Source organism: Ostrinia nubilalis, chromosome 20, assembly GCF_963855985.1.
Source record: "Ostrinia nubilalis chromosome 20, ilOstNubi1.1, whole genome shotgun sequence".
NCBI lineage: Eukaryota > Metazoa > Arthropoda > Insecta > Lepidoptera > Crambidae > Ostrinia > Ostrinia nubilalis.
Window position 1 is genome coordinate 8,905,962 of NC_087107.1, and position 13,212 is coordinate 8,919,173.

Consider the following 13,212-nt stretch of genomic DNA (forward strand, 5'->3'; position numbering starts at 1 on the left):
GCGACTACGAGCCGAAAGACGTAATGTAGGCAGGCTCCCAACTAGGTGGAACAACGATCTGGTGAAGGTCACGGGAGGTGCCTGGACCGGTCTTTGTGGAAATCCTTGACAGGGGCCTTGACGAAGGACAGCCGCACTATGCACAGCGCCGATACCCGCCGCTGCTGTGCGTCAGACCTGCTGCTGGTGTCACTGACCTGTGGAGGTGCACTTCCACCCAGCAGGGCGTCTCCTTGATGGACGTGCGCGGGTAGTCGGGCCCCCAGCCCTTGACGAAGGACAGCCGCACTATGCACAGCGCCGACACCCGCCGCTGCTGTGCGTTAGTCCTGCTGTGGTCACTGACCTGTGGAGATGCACTTCCACCCAGCAGGGCGTCTCCTTGATGGAAGTACGCGGGTAGTCGGGCCCCCAGCCCTTGACGAAGGACAGCCGCACTATGCACAGCGCCGATACCCGCCGCTGCTGTGCGTTACACCTGCTGCTGGTGTCACTGACCTGTGCAGGTGCACTTCCACCCAGCAGGGCGTCTCCTTGATGGAGGTGCGCGGGTAGTCGGGCCCCCAGCCCTTGACGAAGGACAGCCGCACTATGCACAGCGCCGATACCCGCCGCTGCTGTGCGTTACACCTGCTGTGTCACTGACCTGTGCAGGTGCACTTCCACCCAGCAGGGCGTCTCCTTGATGGACGTGCGCGGGTAGTCGGGCCCCCAGCCCTTGACGAAGGACAGCCGCACTATGCACAGCGCCGATACCCGCCGCTGCTGTGCGTTACACCTGCTGTGTCACTGACCTGTGCAGGTGCACTTCCACCCAGCAGGGCGTCTCCTTGATGGACGTGCGCGGGTAGTCGGGCCCCCAGCCCTTGACGAAGGACAGCCGCACTACGCACAGCGCCGATACCCGCCGCTGCTGTGCGTTACACCTGCTGCTGGTGTCACTGACCTGTGCAGGTGCACTTCCACCCAGCAGGGCGTCTCCTTGATGGAAGTACGCGGGTAGTCGGGCCCCCAGCCCTTGACGAAGGACAGCCGCACTACGCACAGCGCCGATACCCGCCGCTGCTGTGCGTTACACCTGCTGCTGGTGTCACTGACCTGTGCAGGTGCACTTCCACCCAGCAGGGCGTCTCCTTGATGGACGTGCGCGGGTAGTCGGGCCCCCAGCCCTTGACGAAGGACAGCCGCACTACGCACAGCGCCGATACCCGCCGCTGCTGTGCGTTACACCTGCTGCTGGTGTCACTGACCTGTGCAGGTGCACTTCCACCCAGCAGGGCGTCTCCTTGATGGACGTGCGCGGGTAGTCGGGCCCCCAGCCCTTGACGAAGGACAGTCGCACTATGCACAGCCGCCGGAGATCGTCGACGCCAATACCGGCCGCTGCTGTGAGACCTGAAATAGCGGTGGTCACAATCGATGTTTAATGTCTGCCGTTATTTTCGTTCTGTCTGTAAGCGTCTAATGTTGTTGTAATAGGAGCTACACTCGACATCAAATAAATCGCACCTACCGCGACAAGCATTTTGAAACGTATGCATCCCCACTTCCCACCAATATTAGCACCATTTAAAAACCTAGTTCTAACCTTCATTTCATTAAAGGAAAGGTTTTTACCCCAAAAATGTGTCTTTAGAAGGATCCAGAGTCACTTCTTCAAAAAATAGGTAGGTACGCTTGAGCCAACTTTTATGGCTATAAAACTGTTAAGATTAATCGCTATCCATCTGTTAAAGAGGACACGTGAGATCATTATTTGGTTTTATAACCATAAAAATTGGCCTAATTGATCCCATAGGTGGGCCCAAAGTGAGGTATTTTTTCAAGTCACATTTATGGTATATGTTAATCATTTATTAAGAAATGAAATGTGTTTTTCTTTTAGGATATTTATTGGGCTTTCAAATAACACCAATATTCTTGGGGCACCATGATTGTGTCAGAAGAAAATCGTTAAAGTTCGCGTCGCAGAAGGTGCGATTTATTTGATGTTGAGTATAGTTTTCAATAAAAACTATGCTTATCTTTCTTTGCGCTAAGATATAAGTTTAAGTCAACTTTATACAGTAAATAGAGGAAAAGGTCTATTCGTATGTATTTGTCAATGTAAAAGCAAAAAATCATTACTTCGCGAATGCACAAGTTTTAGTCGGAAATATATTTTGTTGTTGAACACAACTTCACCTTGGTCTAACTTTACGATTTGTAAGCACTAGTTTTAATAGTCCATGCAAATAAAGGAATTTTGATTTTGACTTGACTTGGACAAAGATTTGTGGGCGTGTGTACAAATACTCACCATCGGATGGTTTTGGAGTGCATACAGGACAAAGAAAAAAAAAGATATTCATTTTTATGCATGGGTACTTGACCTGATAAATTTCAAAGTTGCAAGGCACACAGGTGTAGATTGCTAAGGGCATCAAGTAGTTTCAATCCGGTACTGTGAGTTCCATAAGCCTGGAGAAACTCCAGTTTGAATACATGCTGCTTGATGGTTGACTAAAAGCTAAACTATTCTATCACAAAAAAACAAATATTTATGAGTCCGCTAGCGCCATCTGTGAGAATCTTTGCGTGTGGAGCCTCAAAGAAAACATTATTTGATCATCTAAGTATTATTTCATATTGTAGCGTAATGTATCGTGGCTTACACTTGTTCATAGAAGGGAGCTGCGGTTGTATAGTAGTCAAATTATTCGATTATCCAAGTATTAATTTAAGTTGTAGCGTGTTGTATCGTGTTGTATCGTGGTGTAGCGTGTTGTATTGTGACTCACACTTGTTCATGGAGGGGTGCTGAGGCTGTATGGTACTCATAATTTATATTATTTGATAATCTAATTATTAATCTAAGTTGTAGCGCGTTGTATCGTGGTGTAGCGTAATGTATCGTGGCTCACACTTGTTCATGGAGGGGTGATGCGGCTGTATGGTACTCATAATTCATATTATTTGATAATCGCATTATTAATCTAAGTTGTAGCGTGTTGTATTGTGGTATAGCGTGTTGTATCGTGACTCACACTTGTTCATGGAGGGGTGCTGCGGCTGTATGTGCCCGGCGACGGCAGCGGCCTGTGCGGCGGCGGCGGCCTGCGCGGTCGCAGCTTGAGTCTGCATCTGGCGGTGGCACTGACGAAGGTCGAACACCTGGAAACAGATGTTACAAGAGTACAGTACGATGTTATAGCAAGGACAAGGACAGCTATGTTTTCCAAATAAAGAAAGTAAATAAATAATTGTTATACTTGAAGAGAAGCCAACGTTAGATTTAAAAATACCCTCGATTGAAAAGATCTTGACCTGCATCTCACTGATCTCACCTGATGGAATTTGATGGTGATCGACATTTTTAGTCACGGTATCGAAGACTATCTTTATTTTTAGTGTCTGCTAGACTATCATTTGCACACCCTAAATAGTCTTGATGCAGAAGGGTATATCTTATGCACCACATATGCGCGGGTAGTGTAACTGCACGAAGACTGAATGGTCTGACAGGCGACACTATCGACAAACTTGCTACCGAAAGACAATCTTACTGCTATACAGGGTGTTGATTTCAATACCCGCCATATTTAGGGAGTTGATTAAGTAGCTTATTCTGATCACGAATCAGCAAAAAAACTGACTTCAAATTTTTTTTTAATTATATTTTAAATATCTACGATTTCCATAATCGACCACTACAGTGCAGAATAGTCCCCCAACGCAAACGGCGCGCGGCGCTCACCCGGTGACCCGGGCAAACGCTGCGCCCCCCGTCCCGCGCCCCACTACCCGCGCTCGCCCATGAGTCAGTCAACTATCAGCCACAATCAGCTGTGAGTTCAACGACGACTACTGGACGGAGCTTAATCCAAATCTACCCTAAAAATGTAATGAGTAAATTTGTTACTTACACCTTATCACGTTACGAGTTTATTTTTTGTTCTAAAAACTAATTAATTAAGTAGGTCTTTAATAATGTTGGATTTCGTATTTTTGCGGTTTGTAAAAATAAAATTATTGTAGGGTAAGCTTGCAAATATTTTAAATCCCATCATCTCCCATCCCTTTCCAACATGTGCACTTTTGCTGTTGCCGTCTTCGTCTGTCACCGCGATCTACGAATGTGCAACGCATACGGTGGACATCGCCCCTTCCTAATTTGCGCCTACGCTGAGACAGACGTGTCTTTATTAATTTGTGCGTGACCTATATTTTATATCGATTTTGTGCAAGACAGCTCTAAAGAACAATAATTGCTAAGTGTTCGGCTCGGAACCATCGTGTGTGGCTTGTGAAACTTGAAGAGTGCCCGACGGAGATATTATTGGTAAGTGCGCATGTTTCCTTTCCAAATTTCCTGTCGCCATTTTTCTTCGGTCTCTTCGTCCCAGTTATTATTTGCAAGCTTACAACTGCGTTCTTTAGGCAGCTGTTTAAGCATCCGCAGAAATACAGTCCACTAATACATCGAAAACCTAGCCTAATAGGTATGAACCAAGAATTATAAATTTAACCGCCATCTGATTACAAACCAAAAGAGATGTAGGATTTAGGCTACTACACCTTTTTTTTTGGTCACTTCGGCCGTATATTCGCATCTAAAATACGATTTTTACGTTATTTAACCGCATATTTTTATTTAAATTTAACTTTACAACGCATATGTTTAACCCGCAAATTTTATTTTATTTAACCCGCCATTTTGGATATAACGTACAAGTATTTGTATCACGCAGATAAAAGTAGATTGTCGACATTATAATTATTTAACCGCGTTGACAACTATTTTATTTTTGTTTATTTTATTTCCGCACCGCATTTGCGTGACTTCAAGTTACTTCTGGTTATATCACATCACCGCTAATTCACTCTCAATTCTAATAATTGAAATTTAGATTTCATAATTACATAATAACGTATTTGCATTCCATTATTCATTTCGTTGTTCAGTTAAATTCGATCACGCACAACACAACGTCTCAGCGTTCGCTACCCGCCATTATTTTTCTATACATCACCCGCTCGCCATTATTTTATTTACGTAACCGCATAATATTCTTATATACATTTTTACCCGCTTTTACTTTTTATAACTAAAGATATTTACAACTATTTACAATGGTTAAATCTAAGAAACGAGGAAGCGATGCTTTCGTGGACGAGAATGGCGATACTAATAAAAATCAACTCACTATTTTTATTGTTAAACGCGATGTTATTTTTAAACGCATGGAAAATATTTACGACCTTGCACAGAAAACCGAACAAAACATACAAAACTTTAAGGTATTTCGTGCAAGTGCCACAAATATAGATAAACTACGTAGTGATTTTCAAGACGTTTTAGATTCTTATAACATATTGAATTTACAATTGAATCCCGATTCAGACGTAGATTATGATTTGTGGACTTCATTTGAGGAAATGTACTGTTATATTAAGCAACTTTTGCTCGATATCGAGAAAGATCATTGTAGTTCTTATTCGCAACCGCAAACGCCTACGAACTCGAAGCCTCGCCTCCCTCCTATTGATTTGATGTCATTCAACGGTGACGTCAAGAACTGGCCGTTGTTTTATCAACAATTTAAAAACATGATTCATGATAACGCATCTCTTACCGATAGCGAAAAGGTATTTTACTTGGTTGGTAAACTAACTGGACAGGCGTCGTGCGTGTGCGCAGGGCTGGCTCCCACCGCTGAAAATTATATTGTAATTTGGGAAGCACTCGTGCAAAAGTATGACGATCCTCGTTCACTCGCATGTGCATATTTTAACCAGTTGTTACACTTTAAACCGCTAACTAACACAAGTTCAACCGGACTAGATTCATTTATAAACACTTTTAATTCCTCTGTGGAAGCGCTCAAGCAATTAAAACTTGGCGATATAACTGATTTTATTTTCTTACATTTAGCACTTCAAAAGTTAGATACAGAAACAATTAAATTATTTGAAATAACATATCGCAAAGAAAAGATACCAACCTATCATAATTTAATTGAGTTCATTAAAGAACAAAGTAAAGTTTTATCTCGCTCTGTAACTAATATTAAACCGGTTAATAATTTTTCTCAACCGCAAATTAAATCATCCGCTAAGCACACCCCTACGCCTACGAAATCTTTTGTGAATACGGAAGGGTCTAGTGTAAACAACACAAGCGGAAGCGAGAAGTGCAGCTTGTGTAATAATAAACCGCACGAACACATGTATTCATGTCCTTCTTTTATGAAATTAACGCCATTTGATCGTTATAATTTTATTAAAAATAACTCTTTTTGTAACAACTGTTTAAGTGTACGACATAAAACCTTTTCATGTACTTCAAAACATAATTGTTCTCATTGTTATATGCGACATCACTCATTATTGCATTTCAATACAAATGTTAAATCTAGTAACTGTAATATTGGTGCAGCAGCGATGTCCGACCCCGCTAATATTTCCGCTACCGCTCATGACCCCGCCCGCACTACGGCGGCCGGTCATGCCGAGTCGAATATTATGACTCATTCTCCCGCTATTCAATCACCGCACACGTTTGAAAATAATGCATCGGTTTGTACAGTTTCGTGCGATCGTAGTAAACGTTTTCAAACGACAACTTTATTAGGAACCGCTAAAATAAAAGTTATTGATTGTAATAACCGCACTCACCTTTTGAGATGTCTAGTAGACCCTGGCTCTCAGAGTGATTATATTTCCGCTGATTGCTGCAAGCGTTTATCGCTTCCTATACATAAACAAACCCGCTATACGGAAGTTCAAGGCATAGGAGGAGCCACACAAAAAATTCTAGGCTTTACTAAACTTAAGTTTACTTCTCGTTTCAATAACAATTATGAATATGCTATACAGCCCATGATAGTTGAAAAAATTACGTCCCAGCTTCCCGACTCGCGCGTAGACGTGACGGCCATACCTTTTATAAAAAACTTACCGCTCGCTGATGACGAGTTTTCACAACCTGGACCTATAGACATGCTTTTAGGAGTTAAACTTTATTGTAAAATTTTACTCGCTAGCAAAATTCAAAACACTAATGATTTCATGCCCTCTGCCTTTGAAACGACCTTAGGTTACCTAATTATGGGTGACGCTCCTATTATTTCTCCGCAACCCGCTACTCGCACACTGTGTGCTTTTACTTCTGACTCGCTTCATCAAGTCGTTGAAAAATTTTGGGCTGTCGAGGAACTTCCCTCGCGCACCTTTTTAAGCCCTGAAGACCAACTTTGTGAAACTATTTATACATCTACAACTGTTCGTTGCTCTGACGGCAGTTATTCTGTTGATCTTCCTTTTAATGATGACCCTCAGAAATTAGGAAATTCTTATAATACCGCTAAAAAACGCTTTTTACTTCTCGAAAAGAAGTTCGCTAATAATCCTACTTTAAAAATTAAATATGACGATATTTTTCAGGAATACCTAAATAAGGGTATTCTTTCCCGCACCGCGCCCGAGGCCTGTGAGTCTCCGGGTTTTTATTTACCGCATCATCCTGTGGTTCGCGACGACAAGTCGACCACTAAAGTTCGCCCTGTTTTGGACGGCAGTGCCAAGACTGACACCGGCCTGTCACTTAACGATGTCTTACACACCGGCTGCAATCTACAGGCTGATATTTTTCATATTCTTTTGAACGTTCGTTTATTCAGTATTGCATTTTTTGCAGATGTTAAACAAATGTATTTGTGTATTCATACTAATCCTCCGCACCGCAAATATCAACGTATTTTATATAGATTTTCTGATACAGACCCGCTAGAAACTTTTGAGTTTACTCGAGTCACATTTGGGCTCAGATCTTCGCCATTCTTGGCACTCCGCACTTTGCGCCAACTTGCTAGTGACGAACGGCACAATTGGCCAGACGCAGCCTCCGTCGTAGAAAGAGACATCTATATGGATGACCTGGCTTCTTCTGCTTCTTCTCTTCCAGAAGCAGTTAAGATAGCCAGAGAATTAATTCAGCTGTTCAAAGCCGGTGGTTTCGATTTGGTCAAGTGGACTTCCAATTCGCTTGAGTTACTCGAGCAAATACCCGAGTCGCACCGCCAATCTGAATTTATTTCCTTTGATGACGGAAATATATTTAAGATTTTAGGCTTGCGCTGGTTACCCGCCCAAGACACTTTTGTTTTTGAGACTTCTAGTCCGCCACTAGTTTGTACAAAGCGCGCCATTTTATCCGCCACCGCTCGTCTGTACGACGTTTTAGGACTCGTCGGACCTATTATTCTTTTCGCTAAATTATTAATTAAAGAGCTTTGGCTTCTCAATCTTGATTGGGACGATGTGCCCCCCTCCCGCATTATTAATGTATGGCAACAATATTTGTTTGAATTACCGCAAATATCCCGCTTGTCGTTCCCGCGCCATGTAGGCATTAAATGCGGCTCTAAAGTTTCTTTGATTGGTTTTTCAGACGCTAGTGAATCCGCATATGGTTGTGTTATTTATTTACACGTCGTAAATGGCAATATGCCTCCTATTGTCACGCTTTTATGTTCAAAATCGCGCGTCGCGTCTGCTAAACCTAAGATCACGCTCGCGCGCTTAGAGCTCAATGGAATATTATTAATGTCTCGTTTTCTTAAAATCGTTTACGACAGCATGTCAAATGGATATGAAATTGATAACATTTACGCTTTCTCGGATTCAGAAGTCGCACTATGTTGGTCGGTCGCTTCGCCACATAGATTTGATACTTATGTTGCCAACCGCATTTCACAAATTCAAACAAATATTTCGCCTGATAAGTTATACTTCATTCCAGGCGTACAAAACCCCGCAGATTGTGTATCTCGCGGACTTACGCCCGCGCAGTTAATTCAGCACGAACTTTGGTTTAAAGGACCGTTTTGGCTTTCACTGCCTATTGACAATTGGCCTATACAACAATTTGCACCTAACAAATTATCTTTGCCTGAAGAAAAAACAGTTTCTCATGTTGCTACTAAAAAGGTAACTGAAGCTGAAAATCCTATTTTGTCTCTTGCATCTCGCTGTTCCTCGTGGGACAAGCTTTTACGCGTCACTGTTTATATGCTCAGATTTATGAAGAGGCTACCGCAAAATAATGTCATTACCGCTGACGATTTAAATGCCGCCGAATTAAAAGTAATTCAGGCTGTGCAATCTGTATATTTTTCAGAGGATATTAAAAAGGTGTCTAACAAACAACCATGTTCATCAAAATTATTAAAATTATATCCGTTTTTATGTGATGGAATATTACGCGTCGGAGGTCGCTTATCGAACTCGACACTAGATTATTCATCTAAGCATCCTATACTACTGCCTAAACAGGGACGTATAGTCGAACTTCTAATTAAATCTTATCACCGTGACAACTGCCACGCCGGACCGCAGTTATTAATTGCTCTTTTAAAGTCTAAATATTGGATTATTTCCGCTAGACGTGTTGTTAGACAGCTCATCCATAAATGTAACATTTGTTTTCGGCTTCATCCGAAGTCTACTTTCCCGCCAATGGCTGATTTGCCTAAATGTAGATTGGAGCAATGCAAAGCGTTTCTACACACGGGCGTAGATTACGCAGGCCCTCTTTATATTACGCCATATCGCAAGCGCGGCGTTCGCAGCGTAAAAGCATACTTATGCTTATTTATTTGTCTTGTGACTAAAGCAGTTCACTTGGAACTCGTTTCTAATTTAACTTCGGCTTCTTTTATTGACGCATTTAAGCGTTTCTTGTCGCGACGTGGCCCTTGTACGTTCTTATATAGCGACAATGGCACCAATTTTGTTGCAAGTAAAGCTTATTTTAATGAACTTCACGAGTTTTTAAAAACTGACGATTATTATCAAACTTTTAGTCATGAACTCGCGAAGAATCGCATCACGTGGCGAATGAATCCTCCCACTGCGAGCCATTTTGGTGGCCTATGGGAAGCGAACGTTAAGAGCGCTAAATCGCTATTATTCCGCGTCATCGGGAATCAAATTCTCACTTTTGAGGAGATGTCGACTGTTCTTGCTCAGATTGAAGCAGTGCTCAATAGTCGACCTCTTTATGTTTTAAGTTCTGACCCATCGGAACCGCTCGCGCTTACACCGTCGCATTTTTTATCTACCGCTCCACTCGAGTGCCTACCTGCGGCTGATTTGGCTGAACAACGAACTAATTTACTGTCTCGTTTCTCATTGATGGATTCGCTTGTTCAGTCCTTCTGGAAAAGATTTAGATCGGAGTATTTACATAATTTGCAATTGCGTGAAAAATGGAATACACCTTCTAATCCAATAAAAGTAGGTACCGTAGTTCTACTAATTGTAGAAAACTCTCCACCTTTACAGTGGCCTTTAGGAATAATTACAAGTATTTTTCCTGGCAAGGATGGAGTAACGCGCGTTGCGGAAATAAAAACAAAAACTGGCACTTATAAACGCCCAGTGGTGCGGCTATGCCCGCTTCCGACTCAATAGTCTTCTCTACTTTTGTTTACGTAGCAAAGGACATTGTCAGAAATCGCCTAAAAACCGCCCAAAAACATTAACCCATCATAATTATTTTCTTATTTTTTTAATACATTAAGCACCCTTTCATTTTAATGGACACTTAAGCATTGAAAAATTAAATAAATAAGTCTTTTAACGTTTATTCTATAATACTATTACAACTTCCGGACGTTTTGGTGCGTGGCATGGTCTAAAATCTATCAAGTTCCATAATTTTTGCAGATAAAATCTGTACGAGGCATTACCGTACTTTATTGCTGGGAGTCCATGTATAGTGATGTTCCTGCGGCCATCATAGACAATAAAATATCGATTTTAAAAATAAAATAAATCGACTAAATTGTTTTGAAGACTAGATTTGCGTTAAAGGCTAAAAAGATATTGACACTATTACAAGAAGCTATCTAAAGTGTCCAACTGGTCGAAGGTCGTAAATAAAATAAAAATAATTAGGACCATAAACTGATATTGACAATGAAAACATCATGGTATCATAACTGTAAAAGTGTCAGAATCCGATGTTGAATCCAATGCCAGTTGAACTGAGAGAAACATAAATCAACCTAGTATAGTTCCCAGTCTCTCATAATCTATGCCAATTCATAGCACATTTATAATAATAGACCAATGAACTTTTATAGATTGTGAAAGAGAAGATAAAGATATTATTAAAATCTTGCCACGAGGTAGTTTTTCAGTAGAAACCAGGATTGGATAATCGCTACAAGCAAGTATCAGAACATTTTATAAATATTTTTAATCGATTATATCCTTGTGAATCGTTAATAAATTGTCATTTTACTTTTTCAATTAAAACTTTTTCAATCCCTAGTCATGTCAAACTGTCATAATGTCAACAAATTATAAATGTCACGTCAGTTGACTCAATTTCAGTCTTCTGTGCGTTTATTGTATTTTTATTTCAATGAAATAGTGCTAAAGGGTTAGTACTAAAAGTGAAAGCCTTTTTTCAGAAAGAAAACCAATGTGGTGCCCTTATCATTCATTCTGTTCGAAAGTTACAAGTCAGTGATACAGAGTTGCCGCCATTATAACTCCGTGGTGATACCATACCAAAGAAGAAGTTTTCCTAAACACTTGTGTTATTTTTATATGTGATCAAATAAAAAGGATTAATTCTACTGCTCAAATGGAATAACTTATCCCAAGAGACCGAATATAAAAAAAACCTCTTCATAGAAATTATCATCATCACGAGGATGTGAATTTTTTTGAGAATTTGATATTGGTCCTGTAAGAAAAGTAGTTGTATTTCAGTAGTAGAATCAACCCTTCTTGTTTGATCAGCAAGAGTAACTATAAAAACGCCCTGTAGGTAGGTATTATTAAGCTGAAGAGTTTGTTTAGTGTCAAAGACTGTCACACAGTGTAACTTAAATTGGCATAATGATAATAATAAATAAATATTTATGTAAATATTTTTTCTATTTATTTATTTTCCCAAAGCTTCACAGTGACAGCTGAAACAGCAATTCTGTTGTAAAACTAAACTTAGAACAAATTGTCACAAATATTTTACAAATTAAAATAAAACCGCATGTTGCTTTACTTTCTCGTATAGGTATGTAATGTAATTAATGGCTAGATTATTAATGTTATTTTGTTACCCTCAATAGTGAGGAGATCTTACAAAATGGTAACCCTGAATTTCATTGTCATTCAAGTGCTCTTTCTTCGCATAGGCTTCTATGATTTGGCCAAGGGCCACACACATTGCGATAACATTATGCGACATTGATTTGACAGCAGCGGAGTGAAGTCTTGCGACTATGCAAAATGATACCCTGTAATTGTAGCGCGTATAGACATAGACGGGGCGGGGCACATAGCTCGTAGAGCTGATGGCCGCTGGGGCAGGAAAGTTCTTGAGTAGCGACCACGAGCCGGAAGACGTAGCGTGGGCAGGCCTCCCACTAGGTGGACCGACGATCTGGTGAAGGTCGCGGGAGGTGCCTGGATGCAAGCGGCGCAGGATCGGTCTTCGTGGAAATCCTTGGGGGAGGCCTTTGTCCAGCAGTGGACGTCTTTTCGGCTGAAACGAACGAACGATCAATAGACATAGACGTTATTGCGATGCGTATTACCACAATTTACCAGACATTACTATTTATTGTATAGGTACTCGCCAGATTACACGTAGGAGCACGCGCGTTACAGCTTCGGCCTTGCATTCTTATAAGATCTTGTTCCGCCATTTTTCGAACTTCCTCGCGAGGATATCCCCGCCGAATTCTATGATAAGCCTATCAAAAGTCATTTTCCGCAATGTCAAAATTAATTTGCCGAAATTCGCCGAGCCAGCTATATCAAATAATATTATTAGGTGTCAAACAGGATATGTTCAGAAATTAATATTACGATTTTAAAGATAAGACAAGACAACTTTTCTTGACGAAGTTTGACGAAGTTGCTGGGACAGCTAGAAACTATTTTTTTCCAGCACTTTAAGAAAATAATAAATGTATGAAAATGACAAATCTTCGAACGTGTATAATACCGTGCCAAAGTAATCATAATATTATAATTTTGGCACCTTAATAACTATTGGCGTTTTTGTTGTAAAGATCATGCAGCGCTACTTGCGGAGATTATTGGAAAGAAATCGTTATGTAGGCTCTAGATCTGAAGCCGCTTTAACGAACACGAAGTGCTCATACAATGCGGCGTATTTTCTTCCAGTCTTTAGTCAGGACTTTAGTCGAA

The 13,212-nt window shown here is 41.1% G+C and overlaps 1 protein-coding gene across 1 annotated transcript in view; it reads right to left on the reverse strand.

The window, feature by feature from the left end:
- LOC135081603 (mothers against decapentaplegic homolog 4) overlaps positions 1 to 13,212 on the reverse strand; it is a 29,503-nt gene that overhangs the window by 4,376 nt on the left and 11,915 nt on the right. The window contains exons 11-12 of the mRNA XM_063976348.1: positions 3,027 to 3,153; positions 1,251 to 1,395 (exon numbers count right to left, since the gene is read on the reverse strand). Coding sequence (XP_063832418.1) covers positions 1,251 to 1,395; positions 3,027 to 3,153 — 272 coding nt within the window. The remainder of the gene's footprint in view (positions 1 to 1,250; positions 1,396 to 3,026; positions 3,154 to 13,212) is intronic.